The sequence below is a fragment of the Pongo pygmaeus genome, chromosome 19 (genome assembly GCF_028885625.2).
Source record: "Pongo pygmaeus isolate AG05252 chromosome 19, NHGRI_mPonPyg2-v2.0_pri, whole genome shotgun sequence".
Lineage (NCBI taxonomy): Eukaryota > Metazoa > Chordata > Mammalia > Primates > Hominidae > Pongo > Pongo pygmaeus.
Genome location: NC_072392.2, coordinates 67,828,280 through 67,853,783, shown reverse-complemented (window position 1 = coordinate 67,853,783; position 25,504 = coordinate 67,828,280). Strand labels below are relative to the sequence as shown.

At 37.9% G+C, this 25,504-nt stretch overlaps 1 protein-coding gene across 11 annotated transcripts in view; it reads right to left on the bottom strand.

Moving 5' to 3' along the window:
• Window positions 1-25,504, bottom strand: part of SPAG9 (sperm associated antigen 9) — a 157,226-nt gene that overhangs the window by 45,550 nt on the left and 86,172 nt on the right. For 6 of the 11 annotated variants that reach the window (XM_054460062.2, XM_054460063.2, XM_054460065.2 and 3 more), the window contains 4 exons: window positions 23,479-23,520; window positions 13,312-13,519; window positions 12,306-12,405; window positions 6,397-6,518 (listed from right to left, as the gene is read on the bottom strand). In XM_054460062.2, the coding sequence (XP_054316037.1) occupies window positions 6,397-6,518; window positions 12,306-12,405; window positions 13,312-13,519; window positions 23,479-23,520 (472 nt within the window). The remainder of the gene's footprint in view (window positions 1-6,396; window positions 6,519-12,305; window positions 12,406-13,311; window positions 13,520-23,478; window positions 23,521-25,504) is intronic. The other 5 variants (XM_054460064.2, XM_054460066.2, XM_063656839.1 and 2 more) reach the window with 1 other exon arrangement.

Sequence of the window (25,504 nt, the reverse complement as noted above, 5' to 3'; positions counted from 1 at the left end):
CCCCAAGGCAGATGAAACCTTACCAAAGAAATTATGGTCTTAAAGCCCATGCATTCCATGTAAAGCAAAAACAAAGAACAAGAAATGTTTTACGTAAGAAACAGCATGAAAACAGATTATTAATCTATAAAGTTTTATACATGATATGAAAAACATCTGGACTCACAATGTTATGATTTAATGCATAATGATGTGCAAAAGACAGAAATAAAGATGATTTCCTTCATTCATAAGGATGCTGATATACCTAAAAAATGCTTTATCAATTCTTTCTCACAATAAAATTAACTATAATTAGATTGAAAATCTTCAATTAACAATACAAACTTTCCTTCAAAGTGCCACCTATAAAATAATAATGTTCAGTTATCACTTGAGTGAATGTCTTCGATCGTGTTTGGCATTTTAATGACTACTGTGAGATAAGCATGTAGAGCATCCAATGCAAGATCCAACGGAGTGGTCTTTAGGGAGAAGAAAGCTATTAATTTGCTTTTCCTAAGAAACTGAAGAAATGAAATAACACACTAGGGAATATCACTCAAAAAACAAAAAATCAAAGCAAAACAAAACAAAACAAAACCCACCAGTCACTCATCTTCAAGGAATTGTGAGCTAATAATGTTGGAAAATCACATACAATGGAAGAAGTAATAATCATAACCCAAGTAAACAGGAAAGAAATCTTTCTAAAGAAAACTACATAAGACAAAGGAGTTAACATGTCCTTTTATTTTAAAAAAGGTAATTTTCCAAATGATTTAAAAATTACTTAAAACAAATACAGCCAAACTAGGAATGCTACATATTCTGTGCACCTGGACTCATATTTTGTCTATATTCTAATTTTCTCAAAGATCAGGGTACTTACACCAGAAAGAATTAAATATCAGAAATAGACTAATCATCTACCTATGTATTACCCACAAACTGAAACCAAACAAAACAAAATAAAAGTCCCAAAAAAGTTTCCAAATTCTAACTCCAAAATGATCTTTGGCAAGATATTTGCTTTAAACACTAACGCTAACTTTTTCTTCCTTTGTAGATACAATGGCTGGGAATGTTAACTTTTTAATAAAGTTATAGAGACAGAAGAAATAAGAATGTAGACTGGTTGAAAAAAGTTTATATAGTAACTATGTTCGCTATAAACTCTCAAGCACTTAGATAAGCGTGAAAGCTGAAAATATATGAAAGGCAAAAAAATAGTTGAGCAGAAAAAAATGATGAGAAAGCATTAGATGAGAACAGCAGCCAAGAACACCTATTAAAAAAGCAGTAATATTAAAATATTCAAAATCATACACACCAGAATATTCCCCTAGGTAAGCAGCCCAAGAGAAAAATGAATGAGAATCTCAATTAGATTGTTTTCAGAAAGCAAGAACTAAACTCATTTACTTTAAAATGAGAGAGAGGAAACAAAGAAATTGACAAGATGTAGAGAAACCATTAACTAAACACAATGAAGTGTAAATATTTATAAAAAGGAAAAAAATTGAAATGTGTGCTACAGGAAGAACAAATCCTATAATATAGTTTCTAAAGTTTACATTAGCCATGAAGCCAGTAGACAAGACAGATATTCTGTAAACTGGAGGGTATACAGGACATTTTTGAAAAGGTACAAAGTCCTCAGTGGGCTTAGAAAATTCACTGTATGATCCATATATTATCCTACTTGGCTTGCATGTCTTTGGGCGCATGAATATACTGCCACTGCGTCCTCACCATCACCTAAATGTGACTCAGTCTGTCCCACCATAATATGTTGTGAATTTCCTTGTACTGTACTTTTATTGTTGGTCTTTTTGCATCAATGATACAACAGCAACAACATTTTTGAATTATCGTTAAAAGATTAACTGGCAATGTACAGAGCTTACTCTTAAGGGAAAACACTACAAAAAGTCATGAGGATACCAAATGGAAACACATGATGGTGACTTGAGTCTGCATGAGACCCGGATGAAGTAGAAATAAAGCCTTTCCGAGATGGCAAAAATAAATGAATAAAGTTTACATTAAATGTACACATTCCCAATGAAGAATTATCTTAACATATGATGTATAAATTGAATATATAACCAATAGGATTATCTAAAATTTCATTTTGAAATGATCAATAACTCTTTATAAGAAAAACATAAAGTGGCCTCATTTCTATTCAAGACTTAAATGAAGCACAAACTTAGGTCTAATACATTTGAAAACTTTACTTATTAAAAACAAACAAAAAAAATAAAAAACTGCCTGGCAGTTTTTAAAATCACAGAAGTTTCATTTGGATTTTAACACTGATTCTCCAGCTAGGTCCATAGATGAGCTTCAGAGTTAATATGGTAATCCCTTGAGAAGATGCACAAGTTTATCTAGTTCTACATGTGTGTTTTTCCAAAGGTACATTGCTCTCTTACAAATTCACCTGTAAAGAATATTTAATCCCAAAAGGAGAAGAATCACCAATTTTGAGGTGAAACAAAACCGTCAGAACTATTTGACAATCCCATTCACTCAGTTGCTATGTGCTAAATATGCAACAGTGAACAAAGACACAGTTGTCTCAGCCACATTGAGCTTATAGTCTGTCCAGGGAGACAGGTACCTAAAAAATAACAGTGAAGTATGAAGAGTGGTATAATAAAATGCAGTGCCACGGGAATGCATTTCAGGGAAAACTAAGCTTTAATTAGGGGATCAAGGCAGAATTCCTGGAGGATGTATCACTTAAGCAAGAAAAGAAAAGAAAAGAAAAGAAAAAAAAAATATATATATATGTATGTATACACACACACATTTAGGAGAGGGAACAAACAAGCCTTGGTGATTGGCTGTGAGGGAAAGTGAGAGGTGCAGGATGGAGAGCTATTCATTCACTAAAACAGTGCCTGTTGGTCCAAGAGCAGCCTTGGGGGACAGAACAATATAGATAACAAACTGAGCTTTATACATGTCAAACATAAAGCCCTCCAAGTCATCTTAGGGGTGTCTAGCATGCAATTAGGAAATAATAGTCTTGGGCTCTAGAAAAAGATCTGGGAAGGAGATAAAAACTTGGGAGTAATTAGCCATGAAAACCAAGAAACAATGACAGCAAACATGATTTCTCAAACAAAGTATCAGGCCTAGGACAGGAGCGCTGATACCTGAAAGATGAGCAAAGGAAGCGGATCCTGTTAAGATGACTGAAAAGGTAAGAGTTGAGACAGGAAAGGACACAGGCAAGTTGATATCACAGAAACCCAGTAAAGAGAGTTTTAAATAAGAAAGTTGAGGGATGAGACACCAATCAAGAGAAAGGACAAATTGTTGAGATTCTTTTAAATTAGTAAAATCAGAAAAAGGTTGCGCTGGCATGATGGTGCATGCCTGTAGTCCCAGCTACTTGGGAGGCTATAGGCAAGAGGATTCCTTGAGCCTAGGAGTTCCAGGACAGCCTACACAACGTCGTGAGATCTCGCCTCAAAAAAAAACAGTAATCTAAGTACTGAGTCCATATATAATGATTCAAATTTGTTATCACTGAATTACACAGAAGAGAAGCCAAGGACTTTTTTTTTTTTTTTGAGACGGAGTTTTGCTCTGTCACCCAGGCTAGAGTGCAGTGGTGCAATCTTGGCTCTCCGCAACCTCCACCTCCCAGGTTCAAGCAATTCTCCTGCCTTGGCCTCCCAAGTAGCTGGGATTACAGGTGCACGCCACAATGCCCAGCTAATTTTTGTAGTTTTAGTAGAGATGGGGTTTCACCAAGCTGGCCAGGCTGATCTCGAACTCTTGACCTCAGGTGATCTGCCCACCTCGGTCTCCCAAAGAACTGGGATTACTGGCATGAGCCACCGTGCCCAGCTAGGAACATTTTTATTTACCATCTTTGACCAAAAATATTCATAAGTAACTAAACTTACAGTAATATATTAAAATATTCTAATCTGGACTATTCTAGAGATAAATGTATCAACATCTACAAAATGGAAAAGATAGTTTGTAGTCTCTTATCTACCAAAGCATCAGGATATTACTTTTAATTGATTTAAAAGACAACAGATATTTCTAAGTACTATGGGGCTTCTAAATACTTCATAAAAAAAGAAAGTTTGGGGCCACCAACCTTAAACATTTTATCACTTATTACTGCATTATGAGGTAACACAGTGTACAAATTATATTCAGAAGTACTTCATTCTTGTTAATACAAACAGACAGCATAAAGGAATTTTGTGGGGTGATGTATATTGATTCTGGTGAATTTTACTGCACTGAATATACATTTTAAAATTCTTCTAACATTTTTTCATCTGCTCCTCAATTTTGCCAGGGAGTTAGTTTCTTAAACCAATTATGTCTTAAAAGAAACTTTTCAGGTATAATTTGATGTCAACTAAAATTAAAACATAAAATTAAATATAAAAATGGAGTATTCCTTAAGAATTAAACTTTCAGGCCGGACGCGGTGGCTCACGCCTGTAATCCCAGCACTTTGGGAGGCCAAGACAGGCGAATCACGAGGTCAGGAGTTTGAGACCAGCCTGGCCAGTATAGTAAAACCCCGTCTCTACTAAAAATACAAAAATTAGTCAGGCATGGTGGTATGTGCCTTTAGTCCCAGCTACTCAGGAGGCTGAGGCAGGAGAATCACTTGAACCAGGGAGGCAGAGGTTGTGGTGAGCCAAGATCGCGCCACTGCACTCCAGCCTGGGCAAAAGAGTGAGACTATATCTCAAAAAAAAAAAAAAAAAAAAAAAAAAAAAAAGAATTAAAACTTTCTTAGCCCTCCATGAGAAACGCAATTCATTCAATTTCTTCCAAAGTTTTACTTAAACTTTAATGGTGACAATCCCTTTCTGTCTAACTATATGTACTTAAAATACTTGCACTCTCTCTTACTAGATACTTATTTATTTATTTATCTATTTATTTATTTTTATGAGACAGGATCTGGCTCGGTCACCCAGGCTGGAGTGCAGTGGTGCAACCTAGGCTCACTGCAACCTCTGCCTCCCGGGTTCAAGCCATCCTCACACCTCAGCCTCCCAAGTAGCTGGAACTACTGGCATACTCCACCATGCCTGGCTAATTTTGATATTTTTTGCCATGTTGCCCAGGCTGGTCTCAAACTCCTGAGCTTAAGCGATCCACTTGCCTTGGCCTCCCAAAGTGTTGGGATTACAGGCATGAGCCACTGCAACCGGCCTAGATAGACATTTAGATAGAACTTGTGTTTTCCTTCAAAAACACTTTACAATGTCAAGGACATAACCGGCAATCAATAAATTTAACATAAAATAATGCAAGCAATGTCACTGCACTCCAAAGTCATAACAATTAACAAACGAAACCTTCTGAGAACAGTGTAGTCTGTACTATCATTCTACCAATAGATACAAATTTTTTTAGCTTAGTATCTCCAAAGGTATATATTTTTAATTCCATTTTTAATTTCTATAGGGTCCTAAGTTATAAGGAAGGTATACCAAAACTAATTCATAGGAGCCAGAACCTTGCACTGAAAGGAACTTCAGAGATCATCTAGGGCAGGGGTTGGCAAACTCTTTCTATAAAGGGCCAGACAGTAAATATTTTAGGCTTTAGGTTTCAGTTGCCTACTCAACTCTGCTGTTGGTAGGCAAAGGCAACCACAGACAATAAGTAAATGGTGGTGGCTGTGTTCCAATAAAACTTTATTTACACACACACACACACACACAAGGAGTCAGCTGTATTTGGCCCATAAGCGGCAGTTTGCCAGATTCCTGAACTAGGGTCCAGCTCCTTCATTTTACACACAAAGAAATTAAGGTCCAAAAAGGTTAAGACACTTGGCAAAGGTCAGCAGGCAAATAGTCTAAGAGCCAAATGCAATATTCTTTTCAAACCATGTATTCTTCTAGAACACAAACTTTAAAATGATTATATTTACCATAGGGCTAAAACATAATATACTCTGAGAAAACTTAGAAAAATCAAGTGTTATAATTTCTTATTTAATTAAAGTCAACAGAATATAATGAAATTTATGTAAGCCAGGGGATAACTAGGCATCAATCCATACACACACACATACACACACACACACACACACACACACACACACATATCACAATGTTCTTATGTGTAGTTATCTGTTTTGGAATACAGCAGGAGTTCAATAAATTGTGTTGTATGAATTCAAAACATGAATTTAAATGCAATTCAGTTTTAAGCATACCCATATGCAAAGGTGCTTTCATTTAAAACTTTCATGATCACAAAGAATATGTTCCCAATAATTACCTAAAAGGGCAATAACCCTGTACCACTGAGCAGTTGGGGACATTTTAAAGGACTTTTCAATTAAATCATTTAAAAAATCAATTTTAAAAACAGTATGATATTTCTTCAGATGAGCTATCATACCTAGTAAATCTGCTCCTTCATCCACATCTCCTATTAGGCCTGAGCCAGCAGAAGACAGTTCTTCAAAGAGAGATTCTGTATTGCGATCAAAAGCTTTGTTCTCTATGCCTTTGGTGGGAGTGCTATGCAACAAGAACAACAAAACCAAATCAACAAATGACAAAGACTTTTTTGACACTGTAAAATGAATACAATAGGCTAAGCTACATAGGACTTCCTTACCTATAATTTACGTTTACTAGAAAATATAACTTAAAAAGATTTCTCAAAGGCTTCCTAAGAAATTCTCACTAAGCTCCATGGAAATAGCTGGTGAAGCAATTATAGAATGTTTTTGTTGTGTGATCCCAGCAAACACAAGCAATAATGGCAGCTCCTCTGCTCTATACTAGGTGCTGGTCTCAGTGCTTCCCATAGATTACCTATGTCACAAGAAGGCAATTATGTATGTAAAAGATGGTTAGAGTAGCATTTCTCATAGTGGCAAAAACTGAAATGACCTAAATGACTGTTAACAGGGGATGGATGAGGTAAGTTATACACATATAAAATTAAAATTTTTACCTTTAAGGTTAAAAACATAAATAGAGCTTTATAAACTAAAGAAACCCATTATACAAAGGTTTTGTTTTTTTTTTAATCAAGTTGCAAAACAGTGTATATACTATATGCCCTATTTTGCAGGGGTGTATAGGGGAATGGGGAAGTGTATATGTTTGTGCCTGAATACTATTATTAATAGAAAAAACTCTGTAGACCATTTCCAGTTAAATATGGTGGAAAGAACATAGTCATTTATCACCTAATAACTCAGAAGCTCAGCTAAAATGAAAGTTAAGAAATTAAAAAGGTATACACCCAAAAGGACAAAGAGAATAGAAAAAGAAACTATAGCAGATGAAATGTGAACAAAATTCTGTAAGATGGAAAACAGATGGGCAAACAGTAGAAAGTGATTTAATAGACCAGAGAAAACTGAAACCTAAGCCACTGGGGTTTAGGGAGGAGGTCAATATGCTGCCAGAACCCGAAAGGCCTAGGACTTGAAGGCACCAGCAACCACAGGGAGGGCATGCAGGGAGGAACATGAAACAGAAGGACAGGATTAAAAAAACTGTACAAAAGGCAGTACAGGACCTAGACACAATCCTCCAGAACAGTGAGACCTCCCTTCTCTTGGCACAGCTCCCTAATAATGGAAGCCAAGTTTAAATGTTATAGGCAGGAAAGTGGAGAATCAGCATTATTTACTTAAGTATGAATAAAATAGCCACAGAGTACCAGATGTCTAAAGAAGGCCTCTATTTTAAAAGAAAGGGCCCAAAACAAAGAGGATGTGACAGAGACACTAAGAGCAAAAAAAGACAATGCAGGCAGCAGCAACAAAAAAAAAAACAAAGCACTTAATTTTCTTCAGAATAAATGTTGCATTCGTAAAATAGCAAGATGGTATAAAAAGTACCAACCAAGAAAAAGAATTTGGAAAAAAAAAAAAAAAGAATGAGGGTTTAAAAAAAATCTGCCAGCAATTAGTACAAAATAAAAGAGACAGGAAAGAGGGGAGAAAATAAATTATGACAGTCACTCCAGGATGTTCAATGCACACCTAAGAGGTGTTCCAGAACGAGAGCAGAAGAAACAGCAATAACAAGAAAGAGAGAAAATTTCCCAGAACTGGAAGATAGGAATGTTCAGATGAAAAGACTTACTTCATATAAGAAGATACAAAAAAGACCCCTACACCAAGCACAGCATCATTAATTTTTTAAAAATCAAGAAAGTGACAATCTTAAAAGATTTCAGAGTATATAAAAATGAGCAAGAACTCAAATAACAACACCCTGAACTCAACATGAAAATGAAGTAATGTCTTTGCAATTCTGATGGGAAAAAAATCTCCCAACCCATAGTTCTTTATCTAGCCAAACTATCAAGTATGTCTTCTTATGAAATTTGTAACATTCAAGTTCATAGTGCTCAAAAAAAAAAAAAAAATTTACTTGTCATGCACCCTTTGCCTGGAAACCTAGTAAGGATATGTTCCATCAAAACAAAGGCATAAATCAAGAAGCAGGATGATGTGGCATCCAGGAAACAAAAGATACAACAGAGGAGAAAGGTGAAAAGAATTCCAGGGATGATAGTGAGGGCATATTCCAGAACCAGAACAAATATGACAGCAGTCTCAATTGGAGAATGGGAATAGGAGGCTGCAGGAGAGTGAGCCCTAGGAAACAGACAGGTTTTGTGTTTGGTCATACTGGGGACTTTTACATTTATGAATTGCATAGTGTCTGCCAATGATTTAATAACAGGTCCACAGAAACATAAGGAAAAGAAACAAAATAACCCAAGGCTTTATTAATTTCAGAAGAACAAAAAGTTGTAAAAGAAATGAAACGGGCCATAGCGGTGGCTCACGCCTGTAATCCCAGCACTGGGAGGCCAAGGCGGGTGGATCATGAGGTCAGGAGTTTGAGACCAGCCTGATCAACATGGTGAAACCCCGTCTCTACTAAAAATACAAAAATTAGCCAGGCATGGTGGCGCACACCTGTAATCCCAATTAGGATGCTGAGGGAGGAGAATTGCTTGAACCTGAGAGGCAGAGGTTGCAGTGAGCCAAGATCACACCACTGCACTCCAGCCTGGGTGACAGAGCGAGACTCCGTCTTGGAGGAGGGAAAAAAATAAAAAAGGAAACGAAATGTAATTATACTGTATTCTGTGGCTAAGTAGAATTACAGATTAATTTTATATAGTCATACTGATATAAATAATTAATTTAACTAACAGAATTTGAAATATAATATTAGGAGGATGAAAGGATGGTGGTTTAGGCATTATATCCTCATCTACTATAGAAAGCCAACAGCTAGCATCACAGCCTTTTTCAACCAGGGTTCCTTATTTGATCTACAAAATACAGAAAAGGATTTAAGTGAGTATCTTCTCCATTCTCCCAAGGTAAGTACATACCTAGAGTCCTATTCTAGACGCACAGGAGCATAGCTAATTCATTATATACAAGAGATGCCTTAGGGCATTAGGACCGCATTTTCTCACAGAATCTCAGCTGAAAAAGGGAGGGATGAAGGAGGGATGTTATTTTAGATACCTGAAGACAAACAGCATAAGAGAGAGCTAAGAAGTGATAGAGTTGTGCACCCTTTACCCAGAAAGCTAGTAAGGATATGCTCTGTCAAAACAAAGGCATAAATCAAGAAGCAGGGTGATGTAGGATCCAGGAAAAAGAGTGGCAACAGAATGAGAACCTGTCTGAGAGAGACAGAGAGACAGAGGGTTCTGGATTTGAATCCCAGGTCCACCTCTTGCTAGCTTGGTAATCTGGGACAAGCTACTTTGAACAAGTTCTAAGTCTCTTTATTTATAAAATAAGGATAAAAAGATCTACCTCATAAGGTTGTAATTAGGATCAAATTATATAAAATCATGATAAAACAATATTACTTCACATTTATTGAATGGGGCATTTTGCAATGATTTATCATATATTGATTCATTTAATCCTCACAACCATCTGAGGTATTAACACAATGCTGTTTTATAGATGAGAAAACATATCTAAGATTCAAATCCAAGACAGGATTTGAACCCACGCAGTCTTACTCTAGGGTCTATGCTTTTAACCACTACAGCGTACTGACTGCACAATGCTTAACAGAGATCAATAAATGGCTTGTATTTTTATAGTCATTAATTAATTAAAGGATAAACTTTATGGAAGAAATGAAAAGAAAGGCAGTAGCTCCTGTCTGACATTCTTGAGCATGAATGTATTTTGGATAATCCTGATTAAGATGATATCTAATCTCCCAGCACTTTGGGAGGCTGAGGCAGGCGGATCACTGGTGCTCAGGAGTTCAAGACCAGCCTGGCCAACGTGGTAAAACCCCATCTCTACTAAAAATACAAAAAGTAGCCCAGTGTGTGCCTGTAGTCCCAGCTACTTGGGAGGCTGAGGTGGGAGAATCGCTTGAACCCGGGGGAGGGGGTGGGGGTGGAAGTGGGGTGAAGGTTGCAGTGAGCTGAGATAGCACCACTGCATCCAGCCTAGGCGACAGAGCGAGGCTGCATCTCAAAAAAAAAAGATGAGATCTAACCATTTTCTTCCTACCACTAAACAGCCTTCCCATGTAAAATGATACTAAAATGAGACTAATTTCTTCCAATAATGAGATTACAGTTCTCAAGATGGAAGTACATTCTCTCTTCCTGATCTGGGGGAAGGTACAAAAGTTTGTTCAAACTTTTTTGTTTTGTTTTTTAAATTACACTTATTTAGCATATGTACACATAAAAAAGAAATCACCTTCTGAACCCACCCAGCAGCAGGAAACATGCACAAACTCCAGGTAAGGGCTAGACGGAGGGGCCTTGGCCCCAAGTTAGTGTCTGGGACAATGCAATCTTGTGAGTAACAAGCCCCAGTCAGGAGGGGGCTGGACTCAAGTGTCCGGCAGGCTGGAGTCCCCGGCTGCTGGCCCTAAAATAAGCATGCTCCATAGCCAAAGGTCTGTTTCACGCCCTCAAAGTAGCACCACTGCCAGCCCTGCCATGTCCACTCTGTTACTTCCTTCACTCCTGCTTCTTGGTTTCTTCAAGTTACAGAAAGTATGGGATATGTCTTGGCTGTCTTTTTTCCCCTATCTGCTATAGTTTGAATGCGTCCCCTACAAAATGCAGCTGTTGCCAATGTGATGGTATTAAGATGGGGCCTTCAAGAGGTGATTAGGCCATAAGGGCTTCTCCCTTATAAATAGGATTGGGGTCCTTATAGAATAATGAGGCTTTATCTAGCGTTCAGGGCTCACTTGTCCTTCTTCTATGTGAGGACACACAGTTCCTCCCCTCCAGAGGATGCAGCAACAAGGCATCAACTTGAAAGCAAAGAGCAGCCCTCACCAGACACCTGACCCTGCCAGCACCTTGATCTTGGCCTTCCTAGCCTCCAGAACTGTGAGAAAATTAATTTCTGTTCTTTAAAAATTGGCCAGGTGCAGTGGCTCACGCCTGTAATCTCAGCACTTTGGGAGGCCAAGGCAGGCTCATCACCTCAGGAGTTTGAGACCAGCCTGGCCAACATGGCAAAACCCCGTCTCTACTAAAAATACAAAAAAAAATTAGCTAGGCGTGGTGGTGGGTGCCTATAATCCCAGCTACTCGGAAGGCTGAGGCAGGAGAATCACTTGAACCTGGGAGGCAGAGGTTGCAGTGAGCTGAGACTGCACCACTGCACTCCAGCCTGGGCTACAGAGCGAGACTCCGTCTCAAAAAAATAAACAAGGCTGGGCGCAGTGGCTCACGACTGTAATCCCAGGACTTTGGGAGGCCGAGATGGGTGGATCACCTGAGGTTGGGAGTTCGAGAGCAGCCTGACCAATATGGAGAAACCCCGTCTCTACTAAAAATACAAAATAAGCCAGGCGTGGTGGCACATGCCTGTAATCCCAGCAACTAAGGAGGCTGAGGCAGGAGAATTGCTTGAACCTGGGAGGCGGAGGTTGTGGTGAGCCGAGATTGCACCATTGCACTCCAGCCTGTGCAACAAGAGCGAAACTCCGCCTCAAAAAAATAAACAAATAAATAAACAAATAAATAAATATACAAATTACCCACTCTGGTATTTTGCTATAGCAGTACAAAATAGACTAAGACACCATCCTTCCTGCTCATACACCTAATTTGTGATCCTGCAAAGATAACATTTAACAAAAAATTTAAACCATGTACAGCGTCCAGTTTCAAGAATAGGAATTAGAATATAATACTAACATTTCTTCAACAAAACATCTGAATCCATTTTGTCCAGAGACTGGAGAACAGTGTTTATGGGAGTTGGGGGTGGGGGGGCTGCAGAATATGTCTTCATCTAACATTTATGTTACCTTGAACCTTTATATCCACTGAGATCTTTGTCCATATCCAGTTCAGGAGTAGATTCGATGATTGCTTGAACTTCTGACTTTTCTTCATTTTCAGCAGAGCCTTAAAAAAGGACATGATGAAATAAACAATACATATATTACATAGTACCCCAATAGAAAAATCCTGTTGTTTTATGGTTGTAAATGTTCAAATGTTCATTTGAACATTTTTTTAAAATGTGCAAGACTGGCTTTTAGGAAATACAGCATTATACAATATATCACATAGTCAGTTAACAGATCGTATCAAAAACTAATAAGCAACCAAAGAAAGTTTTCCTTTGTGTTTCGTGGAACACACGGTACAATGTATCCAAGGCCCTGCTTTCATTCTTATTTAAAAGATGGAATTTAAAGAAACTAAAGACAAAGACTAAACTAAGATAGGGGACAGAAAAGAACTGTCTTCCCGTCTTTTAGGCTCTGTGACCTCCTGGCCCCCAGCTCCCGGCCCCAATAGTTTCTCTCCAAGACTATTTAAACATTACCACTTTTAAGCTTATTTACAATTGAATACAATTAAGTGCAGTCTTATCTCAGTATCCATGGGGGATTGATTCCAGAACCCACCACAATACCAAAATCCATGGATGCTCAGGTCCCTTATATAAAATGGGATTGTATTTGCATATAACTTATCAATATCCTCCCATATACTTTAAATCATCTCTAGATTATTTATAATACGTAATACAATGTAAACGCTATGTAAATAATTGTCATACTGTACTGTTTAGGGGATAATAAGAAAAAAGTATGTACATGTTTAGTACAGGCACAGCTATCATTTTTTTTTTCAAATATTTTCAATCTACAGATGCAGAACCACAGATATAGAGGGCCAACTATATCTGCCTATTTTATAAATACAAACCAGGCAACACCCACAAAGACATATTTTCTCATACCCACATTATCCAGGTTTACTGAATACTTTCCTAGTAAGTAAAGAACTAGGGTCACTCACCAGTAGATACATTTCTAGTTTCCTGGGCTACCTGTACTTCAATGTGTTTGCTTATCTCTGACTTATTTGGCGCATCTGTAACCTTCACAAATCCTTCGTTTTCTTCCTTTAAGGGAGTATCAGTAGGAATTGTTGCCACATCTGAATTAGCTGTTGATGCTGGAGTGGTAGCTTTAGATCCGCCTTGGCTAACATCAGAAAGCTCATCCTACAAATAAAAATAATTTAAAATAAAATTTTAAATGACGAATTTACTCTAAACCACATTAAATGGGTTGAGAAATCAATCTACCAAAGAAAGTTCTATTTTTTTTCTCAAAATAAAGGCAATAAAGAGCCACTGATTACCGGTAAGTACTCTCTTTAGACCCTCTGCAAATAATCGCGAAATATTTAAGTAAACTGTATTTTTTCAGATGAGATTTTTCTAAACAGAAAATTTGAAAATAAAAGAATTATTAGCAATAAAACTATACATTAATGTCAACATCATTCTTAATGGCAATTGCAATATTGTACAATCACTTGGTAATAAAGACCTACTTTAGAACATTTAGAACACATACTCTGTAATAGCTGCTCTAAAACAAAAGTAGAATAACCAAACTCTTAACCTCGGGGTATCTTTGTAAAGTGTGGTATTAAAATATCCTGCATCTAAATCATTCGAAGTGCTTAAAGTGCTTGTTAAAACGCCATGGCTCACACCTGTAATCCCAACACTTTGGGAGGCCGAGGCAGGCGGATCACGAGGTCAGGAGTTCGAGATCAGCCTGGCCAACATGGTGAAACCCCATCTCTACTAAAAATATAAAAAGTAGCTAGGCGTGGGGGCAGGCGCCTATAATCCCAGCTACTTGGGAGGCTGAGGCAGGAGAATCACTTGAACCTGGGAGGCGGAGGTTGCAGTGAGCTGAGATCACGCCACTGCACTCCCACCTCAGCAACAGAGCTAGACTCCATCTCAAAAAAAAAAAAAAAAGCGGGGGGAGGGGGCAGATTCCAGCCACGCACATGCCTATAATTCCAGCTGAGGCGGGAGGATCCCTTGAGCCCAACAAGACCCTGTCTCTTTGAAAAAAGAGAAAAGAGCAGGGAGTAGGGAGGGGTAGACAGTCTAAGTCCAACTCTAGACTTAATGCACCAAACTTTGGGAAGTGAGAATAGGTCATCTATATTTTAACAAGCAATCCAGGTGAGTTACATACTCATTGAAATTTGATTACTATTATAGGATCTACAGATAGGTTTCAAGAGGTATATGCAAATTGAAATTGTATGCAAAAATTTGTGTACAATGTATTTCTCTGGGAAAAGAATTATAGCTTTTATCAGATATTCAAAGGGGTTTGCAGCTCCAAAATAATTATAAACAATTGTCCAGTGGCTATCAAGAATGAAGCAGTTCTTTTGGAGCACCCAGGTTTTAAGAAAAGAGAAACTGACAGAAAGTTTACGGCCACCACCACTAATAATAATAATAATAATAACAATAGGCCGGGTGCAGTGGCTCACGCCTGTAATCCCAACACTTTGGGAGGCCAAGGCAGGCGGATCACCTGAGGTCGAGAGTTCGAGACCAGCCTGACAAACATGGAGAAACCATGTCTCTACTAAAAATACAAAAAATTAGCTGGGCATGGTGGCGCATGCCTGCAATTCCAGCTACTCAGGAGGCTGAGGCAGGAGAAACACTTGAACCCGGGAGGCAGAGGTTGCGGTGAGCTGAGATCGCATCCAGTCTGGGCAATAAGAGTGAAACTCCATCTCAAAATAATAATAATAATAATAATAATAATAATAAATCAGGGTTAGGGTAAATTAAGTGAATTTATCATTCACTAAATGTATGACCTTGGGTAAGTAATGTATTCTTTCTAAACCTTTGTTTTATTATCTGTAAAATATAGATAACAGTATCTACTTCTTAAGATTCTTATTAAGTTATTCTACATTATGGCTTAGCAATGTGTTTCACACACACTAAGAATTTAAAATATTAACTATTATTATAATAGTAACTATTTGTATAATTCTAAATACATAATTATATATTTTTATAATTTATAACTATAATAGTAACTATTAGTATAATTATAAATACATAATTATATATTTTTATAATTTATATTTATAATATTTTAATTATAAATTATATATACTATATATAATTCCCTTAAGGGAGTATCAGCAGGAATTATTGCCACATTGATTTAGCTATTGATGCTGAAGTGGTAGCTTAGATCCACCTTGGCTAACATCAGAAAGTTCAACCTACAAATAAAAGTAATTTAAAAGAAATTTTAATTGAGTAATTTATTCTAAAGTACTTTAAAAACTGGTTAAGAAATAAACTTGCCCAGAGAAAGTTATAATTTTTTAAAAGGCAATAAAGAGTCACTGATTATCAATAAATAATCTCTCTAGCTCCTCTGCAAATAATTGGGAAATATTTAAGTAAATCGTATTTTTCCAGGCGTACATGAGATTCTTCTTTTTTTTTTCTATGACAGAGTCTCATTCTTGTCACCCAAGCTGGAGTGCAGTGGCATAATCTCAGCTCAATGCAACCTCCACCTCCCAGGCTCAAGCAATTCTTGTGCCTCAGTCCCCTGAGCACCTACGATTACAGGCGTGCGTCACCATGCCCCACTAATTTTTTGTATTTTTGGTACAGACGGGGTTTTGCCATGCTGCCCAGGCTGGTCTCAAAGGCCTGGCCTCAAGCGATCCGCCAGCCTCAGCCTCCCAAAGTGCTGGGATTACAGGCGTGAGCCATTGCGCCCAGCCGATTTTTCTAAATGGAAAATTTGAAAATAAAATATGAAAGGCATTAGCAGCCAAGCTCGGTGGCTCACGCCTGAAATCCCAACATTTTGGGAGGCCCAGGCAGGCGGATCACCTGAGATCAGGAGTTTGAGACCAGCCTGGCCAACATGGCGAAACCCCTAATCTACTAAAAATACAAAAATTAGGCGTGGTGGCAGGTGCCTGTAATTCCAGCTACCCGGGAGGCAGAGGTTGCAGTGAGCTGAGATCGCACCAATGCACTCCAGCCTGGGGGATAGAGCGAGACTCTCTCCAAAAAAGGAAAAGCATTAGTGATAAAATTACACACTGATGTCAACATCATTTTAATGGCAGTTGCAATACTGTATCACTATTAATTACAGTATATTGTACATATTAATTATAATATATTGTACAATATATTTTACACAACATATAAAAATAGAATAGTACATCCATGTTAAGAGTACAATACTTTGGCCAAGCGTGGTGGCTCATGCCTGTAATCCCAGCACTTTGGGAGGACGAGGCAGGCAGATCACCTGAGGTCAAGAGTTCGAGACAAGCCTGGCCAACATGGAGAAACTCCGTCTCTAAATCAGCCAGGCGTGGTGGCACACGTCTGTAATCCCAGCTATTAGCGAGGCTGAGGCAGGAGAATCACTTGAACCCAGGAGGCAAAGGTTGCAGTGAGCCGAGATTGCACCACTGCACTCCAGTCTGGGCAACAAGAGCAAGACTCTGTCTCAAAAAAAAAAAAAAAAAAAAAGAGCACAATACTTCCATGTATGCCTGTAATCCCAGCTACTTCGGAGGCTGAGGCACAAGAATTGCTTGAATGGCCTGGGCAACCCAGCAAGATCCCATCACATAAAACAATAATAATGTATTGTACACTTAAAATTTTTAGAGGGTAGATCTCATATTAAATGTTCTTACCACAATAAAATAAAAAAGGCTGAGGCAGGAGAATCGCTTGAACCCAGGAGGCAGAGGTTTCAGTGCGGCAAGATCGCGCCACTGCACTCCAGCTTGGGCAACAGAACAAGACTTCATCTCAAAAAAAAAAAAAAAAAAAATTGGCCAGGTGCAGTGGCTCACACCTGTAATCCCAGCACTTTGGGAGGCCGAGATAGGTGGACTAGTTGAGGTCAGGAGTTCCAGACCAGCTTGGCCAACATGGGGAAACCCCGTCTCTACTAAAAATACAAAAATTAGCCAGGCATGGTGGCACATGCCTGTAATCCCAGGTACTCTGGAGGCTGAGGCAGGAGAATTGTTGAACCTAGGAGACGGAGGTTGCAGTGAGCCAAGATTATGCCACCGCACTCCAGTCTGGTGACAGGGTGAGACCCCGTCTCAAAAAAAAAAAAAAAAAATGCTATTTTCTTGAACTGGTAACTGGCACCCAATATAAAAGTATCTGATAGAAACCTACTAATTCCAGCAAATTCATTTGTTTGGAGTTGAGTCAAAAAGATTGACAGTATTAATAATAATAAAAAAAAAAACTGACAGTATTTAATACCTCTGGAGCCAAAGAGGTTAATAGTGAAAACAACTACAAGTCCCTCTGAGCACCATTTGCATTGTCTTTGCTTTGATGTATACTCGATTAAAAAATAAGTAGTATTTGGCTGGACATGGTCGGCTCATGCCTGTAATCCCAGCACTTTGAGAGGTTGAGGTGGGCATATCACTTGAGCCCAGGAGTTTGAGACCAGCCTGGGAAACCTGGTGAAACACTATCTCTACTAAAAATGCCAAAAATTAGCCCAGCATGGTGGTGCACGCCTGTAGTCCCAGTTACGAGGAAGGCTAAAGCATGAGAATCGCTTGAACCCAGGAGGCGGAGGCTGCAGTGAGCTCAGATTGCACCCATGTTATCATGTACATGAATTCTCATTCTTTAAAAGTTTCAAACGTAACACACATTAAAAAATACAAAATAAACAGTCTGTATTTCTGATAAACAGTGATGAAAGCACGTAAAACCCAGTAAGACGGCGGATTCAGAAAGCCCTAGAGAATATTGAGTTCATCTATATGAGAAAGTGATATGCCTTTGAAAACATGTCAAAAATAAATAATTTGAGGTCAATCTTGGAATTCTCATTTACCTCTTATAGAGAAATTATTTCTTCTTCCTCCTTATTATTCCAGTCCCCTACTCCCCACAAAAGGCAGGTTATTTTCACCTTCGAAAAAATTGTATTTAGTAATTTAAAAGTTCACAACATATGAAGTGTGGCAAAGACCTACTTTCCAAATTCATTTGTGGATCTGGGAGCATGAAATAAAATAACCAGGAGACAATCTAGATATCGTGGGGTGAAAAGAAAAAAAAAAAAAAAAAGAAATAACCAGGAGAGAGCTGAACCTAAAACAGGAAAGGGACCATGATACCTCAGCAATCCCAAGGTTTCAGGCTACAAGGAAGTGATTAATTAGGATCTACTTAGAAGAAAATTATGTTTTAAATTTACCCTAGGCTATCCAAATAACATGAGATTTGCTTATATGTAACTTACTTCCCTTTTATACTTACCACATAAAAATATTTTACACTCTTTAAAATAGCCCAGTGTGTGGGCTATATTTCTGACAACTAGATCCCAGAGATATAGCATGAGAGCTGAGAAGGGAAAAGCTCTGATTTTAGGGGTTGAGCCCTTTTCTTTTTCTTTTCTTTTTTTTTTTTTTTTTTTTTTTTGTGAGACGGAGTTTCGCTCTTGTTGCCCAGGCTGTAGTGCAATGGCGCAATCTCGGCACACCGCAACCTCTGCCTCCCGGGTTCAAGTGATTCTCCTGCCTCAGCCTCCCGAGTAGCTGGGATTACAGGCATGTGCCACCATGCCCAGCTAATTTTGTATTTTTAGTAGAGACGGGGTTTCTCCTTGTTGGTCAGGCTGGTCTCGAACTCTGGCCAACATGGTGAAAACTCATCTCTACTAAAAATACAAAAATTAGCTGGGTGTAGTGGCATATGCCTGTAGTCCCAGTTACCTGGGCGGCTGAGGCACAAGAATCACTTGAATCCAGAAGGGGGAAGAGGTTGCAGTGAGCCAAGATCATACCACTGCACTCCAGCCTGGGCAACAGAGCAAGACCTTGTCTCAAAAAAAAAAAAAAAAAAAAAAAAAAAATCATCGACCTGTTAAAAATTAAAATATACTACTTTTGGTCAACAGTACACTCATAAGATAATATGATCATGTGCCACATCTGCATAATGACGTTTTGGTCAATAATAGACAGCATACAACATACATAGTGGTGGTCCCATAAGATTAAAATGAAGCTGAAAAATTCCTGTTGCCCAGTGATGCTGCAACTGTCATAATATCCCAGTGCAATGCACTAGTGTGTTAACAAAACTATTGTACTGCCAGGTGTATAAAAGTATAGTACATACAATTCTATACAGTACATAATACTTGATAATGATAAACAATTATGTTACTGGTTTATGTATTTACTAAAATTTTCATTGTTATTTTAAAGTATACTACTCCTTCTACTTAAAAATAATAATAAAGTTAACTATAAAACAGCCTCAGGTAGGTCCTTCAGGAAGTACTCTAGAAGAAGGCACTGTCATCATAGGAGGTGATAGCTCCATGTGTGTCATTGCTCCTGAAAACTTTCCAGTGGGACAAGATGTGGAGGTGGAAGATACTGACATTGATGATCCTGACCCTGTGTAGGCCAAGGCTAATAATATGTGTGTGTCTTGGTTTTTAACAAAAAAGTTTAAAAAGCAAAAAAAAAAAAAAAATTGTTTTTAAATAGATAAAAGCTTATAGAATAAGGATATAAAGAAAATATTTTCATAGAGCTATACAATGTGTTTGTGTTTTAAGCTAAACATTATTACAAAAAAGTCAAAAAGTAAAAAAATTTAAAGTTTATAAAGTAAATAAGTTATAGTAAGCTAAGGTTAATTTATTATTGAAGAAAAAAATTAAATAAATGTAGTATAGTTTAAGTGGACAGCATTTTATAAAGTCTACAATAACGTCCAGTAATACTCTAGGCCTTCATATTCACTCACTGCTTACTCACTGACTCACCAAGAGCATTTGCAGTCCTGCAAACTCCATCCATGGTAAGTGCCCTATAGAGGTAAACCATTTTAAATATTTCATATTGTATTTTTACTGTATCTTTTCTATGTTTAGGTACACAAAATAGTTACCACTGTGTTACAACTGCCTACAGTATTCAGTACATGCCGCACAGGTTGCAGCCTAAGAGCAACAGGCCATACCATATAGTTTAGGTGTGTAGTAAGCTATACCGTCTAGGTTTGTGTAAATTCACTCTATGATGTTCCTACAACAAAATCACCTAAGTACACATTTCTCAGAATGTATCTCTGTTGTTAAGCGACACATGACTATGTATGCAAACAAGGGAAAATTCTTACGAGGTCCTAATTGAAAAGCATTTATTATGAATCATTCAACATAAAGTTCCAGGGGAGTTGCATGCTGTTATTTCACATTCAATCTGTGGCTTCTTGAGACTGCAAATTCCTATTTTATATTAGACTTTCCAGGTCACTTGCCAGGTTGTGCTGTTTTGACTAATACTCTTGACTGCAAATGACCACTAGCCTATCAAATCCTATTGTCTGACATCATTAAGATATCTTTTTCAATGGCATGAGTGGTGTCAAACATGGAGACTTACACAGTCATCAAGTCTCTTTCTAACATATTTATTTTATAGCCCCATTTTCCCCTTTAGAGCCTTTAGGGAACTGCCACATCATAGGTGTACATGTCACTAGAGAATGTTCACAAAAAGCTAGTACAAGATTTGGAAATGCATATAAAAGAATGGCATGTCTGTGCATATTTAAATTGTGCTTTGAAAAAAAATAGATGTAACACAAATGGCCAAGAAGCATATAAAATGATGATCAACACCACTAATCATTGGAGAAATGCAAATCAAAACCACAATGAGATATCATCACTTGGCCCCCATCAGGATGACCACTATCAGAAAAAGAGGATGTGAATACATTAGACACTTGTGCATTGCTAGTGGGATTGTAAAATGATGCAACCACTCTGGAAAACAGTATGAAAGTTCCTAAAAACATTAAAAATAGAACTACCATATCATCCAGCAATCTCACTTCTGGGTATGTATTCATAAAAGCATTATTCATAACAGCCATAAGGTGAAACCAACCCAAATGTCCATTAACAAATAAATAAACAAAATATGGTGTACACATACAATCAAATAAATGTTAGCCTTAAAAAGGAAGGGAATTCTGTCACATGCTATAACATGAATGAACCTTGAGGACATTATGCTAAATGAAATAAGCCAGTCTCAAAAAGACAAACACTACATAATTCTATTTATGTGCGGTATTTAATATGTGACATCGAATTCATAGAAACATAAAGTAAAATGGTAGTTTCCGGGGGCTAGAGTAGTTGGAAAGGAAGTTATTATTTAATGAGTGTAGAGTTTTAGATTTGCAAGATGAAAAAGCTCTGGTGCTGTTTTACAATAATATGAATATACATAACACTATTGAACTGTATACTTACACTATTGAACTATATACTCAAAAATGGTTAAAATGGTCATTTTTTTTCTCCCAGTGGAGACCACATCAGAGGTCATAAGATGGTAATTTTTATGTGTTTTTACCACACACACAAAATAAATGTCATTACTTTCAGTTTCACTTGAGATACTGCAGTAAAAGCAATCTGGTCTTTGTGCCATTCTCTTATGGGTTTTAGATATCAGGCTAAAAGTCTGTAAGCTCTTCAAAATATTTTCGGTTGTTCCATTTACCAAATGCACCATGTGCTTAGTGCTATATAGAATATATATGTCATGGATTATCTGGCATTGCAGCATAACTATTTTATAACAGACTATAAACTATGTTTACAACTAGAGAAAATGAATTATTCCATTCAGTTCAACTTACAGACACTACATGCCAATGTAGTGTTTTCCTGAGTAGCCTAACTTCTGAAATAAGCCATATAAAGGCAAGCAACTCTGCTACGTGTTTGTCTCTTGGATTTGAGGGTTTTAAGCCAAATGAAAATAAAGACAAAACTACAAACAAGTAACTAGCCCCACACAGGATCCCTCACTATTAACACAATTATACTTTTATACCTACATTTCTTTCTCCCCAAGTAAAAGTAAGTCTCTAAAGCATTGGTTCTTAAAACTCTTTTGATTTACAGCTATGTGGCATAAAAGAGTTACAAAATGGTGTGTACATACATTCTTCTGGAGAGTTTCAAATAATTTGACTCCTAAGAGTCTGTGATCCAAAGGAAATACTAAAAACCTTAACTCTAGATACTCACATTTAGGTAAAATCCATCTAAGTGTAAATAGAATGGTAGCTTCAAGAGAATTCAAATTATTAAAGGAAAGGTATGAATGTCCTAACTCTGAGTATATTTCGAAGGAAGAGGATACTGTTTCACTGTTGATGCTAGAGGGCTTCCATGGACCCAGGTCAACCCCTGACCTAGCACGTAGGAGAAAGTCACAGATATCCTGTTATCCCCAGTGCCCAGCATATCAAGCCTGACATGTAGCAGGCTTTATTTTATTTATTTATTTATGTTGAGATGGAGTCTCACTGTGTTGCCCAGGCTGGAGGGCAGTGGTACCATCTTAGCTCACTGCAACCTCCACCTACCGGGTTCAAGCAATTCTCCTGCCTCAGCCTCCTAAGTACCTGGGATTACAGGTGTCTGCCACCACGCCTGGCTGATTTTTGTATTTTTAGTAGAGACAAGGTTTCACCATATTGGCCATGCTGGTCTTGAACTCCTACTCCTGACCAAGTGATCCACCTGCCTCGGCAGAGTGCTGGGATTTCAGGCATGAGCCATTGCACCTGGCCCGTAGTAGGCTCTTAACAGATGTTTGATGAATAAAGCTGGATGGTGCCCTGACTGGAGATGAAGAACTCTATTAAACTAAGGAAGCAGTCCACTGTAAGATGACACACTAGGCCACATTCAGGACACATACAAGTTACATACATTATGCCCTGAAGAAGGTATTTCTGGAAAGTATACCATTGCATAGAGCTGGATAAATGCAAACAGGCTGAATTTCACAGAATTTACTTATATTTTCTTTCCTTTATTTAAAAATGCTTACTTTGGGGAAGGAATAAATTACAGATTGCAGTAAAGCCCTGACAACCACTACAGTGGAAATAATTTTCTTTTATATTTCAGTGAATCACAACAATAGTCTTCCAAGCTGAGCATCTGATGTCTTGAGAATAGCAGTTGAGGAAGTAATCAATAGTTAATCACTTTAGTATACTTTTTGCAAAATGTTAAGAAGCACCATTCTCACCTCCTGTTCTACAGCCTTCTGAGGTTCGGGACTATTGCTGACCTAGGAACAGAGAAGATTATAAAAGAGAAAAAAATTATGTGTTTACTAGGTTTTAACACAGCTGTAACTTTGGCTTGTACTATCTCCCAGGATACAAGATTCATCTATTATCTACTGTGTTTAAAATGAGGGTCTGGAAGCTTTGTTTTGTTTTGACTTAAGCTGACCTTAACACTCTAGTTTAAGTAATATCATGGTTCGGAAGCCACCACTTGGATCCGTGTCTTATACTTATCAACATGCAGCTCATTATTTAACCTTTTTTTCTACTTACACCACTTTATGAAATCTTCCTGATGCTTATTCCAGTCCCTTTAACTATTTAACATACTAATAATCCAGTGCAGCATACTCAGAAATGTTTATCACACCTCCTTCTATCATTTCTGAATTAGTTAGATAACACTAATGATCAAAGGATCACCAAAATCCAAATCCTTTCTCTTTTTTTTTTTTTTTTTGAGACAGGGTCTCACTCCTGTCGCCCAGGCTGGAGTGCAGTGACACGATCACGGCTTGTTACAGCCTCAACTTCGCAGGATTCAGGTGATTCTCCCACCTCAGCCTCCCAAGTAGCTGGGACTACAGGTGTACCCCACCATGCCTGGATAAATTTTTATATTTTTAGTAGAGATTTGGTATCACCTTGTTGCCCAGGCTGGTCCTGAACTCCTGGGCTCAAGTGATCCATCTTCCTTGGCCTCCCAAAGTGCTGGGATTACAGGCATGAGCCATGTGCCCAGTCCCAAATCCTTTTTCATAAAAATCAATTTATTCATATTCTTTATTTCTATCTATACATTTTCCCTCTATGAGACGGATGTGTTTCTCTTAAATACAAAGCAACAGTTTTAAATACTCTTAGTCTGGAAATTCATCAAAGTCTTTTTGAAAGGCTGCTAGCTCTCAGTTATGCCCTTAAAAATACACAGATTAGGCCGGCCGCAGTGGCACACACCTGTAATCCCAGCACTTTGGGAGGCTAAGGCAGGTAGATCACCTGAGGTCGGGAGTCCGAGACCAGCCTGACCAACATGGAGAAACCTTGTCTCTACTAAAAATACAAAACTAGCCGGGGGTGGTGGCAGGCTCCTGTAATCCCAGCTGCTCTGGAGGCTGAGGCAGGAGAATCGCTTGAACCCAGGAGGCAGAGGTTGCAGTGAGCCGAGATCACGCCATTGCGCTACAGCCTGGGCAACAAGAGTGAAACTCCATCTCAAAAAAAAAATAAAAAATACAAAATACACAGATTAGCAAGGCATGATTCACTTTGTAGGAATCAGACTGCCTCTTCTTTAATAGATGTGGGCTTTTTTTCCCCTAGCTTTATTGAGATATAACCGACAAATACAGTATACAGTTGAGGTGATTTTTTAAATACACATTGTGAAACAATCACCACAGTCAAGCCAATAAACATATCTAGCACGTCATACTTTTTTTTGGTGGTAAGAGCACTTAATGTTTATTTATAAGATCTTTGATTCTAGATTCTCATCATCTTTAATCATTCTCTTCATCAAAAACTAGGTAAAAACTTGGGTAGCTCTCTCTATATAAAAGTAGAAAGATTGTCAAGCTATGTCATTAAATGAAAAAAAAAAAAAAGCAAGCAGCAGGAAAACACTTATAAACCCACTTATCTTAAAAAGACATTATATCTATGTGCACCTGTAAAGAAAAAGGCCAAGGATACATCAACTATTTACAATGACTGGGGGAAAAAATGAAATTTAGGGTTGAAGAAACTTCCCATTCCTACTCTATATTCTTCAGTATTACTAAAAATTGTGAAACTGAATTAATGTAATTTTTTAGACACAGGATCTTGCGATATTGCCCAGGCTGAAGTGCCGTGGCTATTCACAGGCACCATTACAGTGAACTGCAACCTGGAATTCCTGGCTTCAAGCAGTCTTCTCACCTCAGTCTCCCGAGTAGTAAAATAACTTTTTAAAATAAATTATAAAGGCCTCCTTTAGAA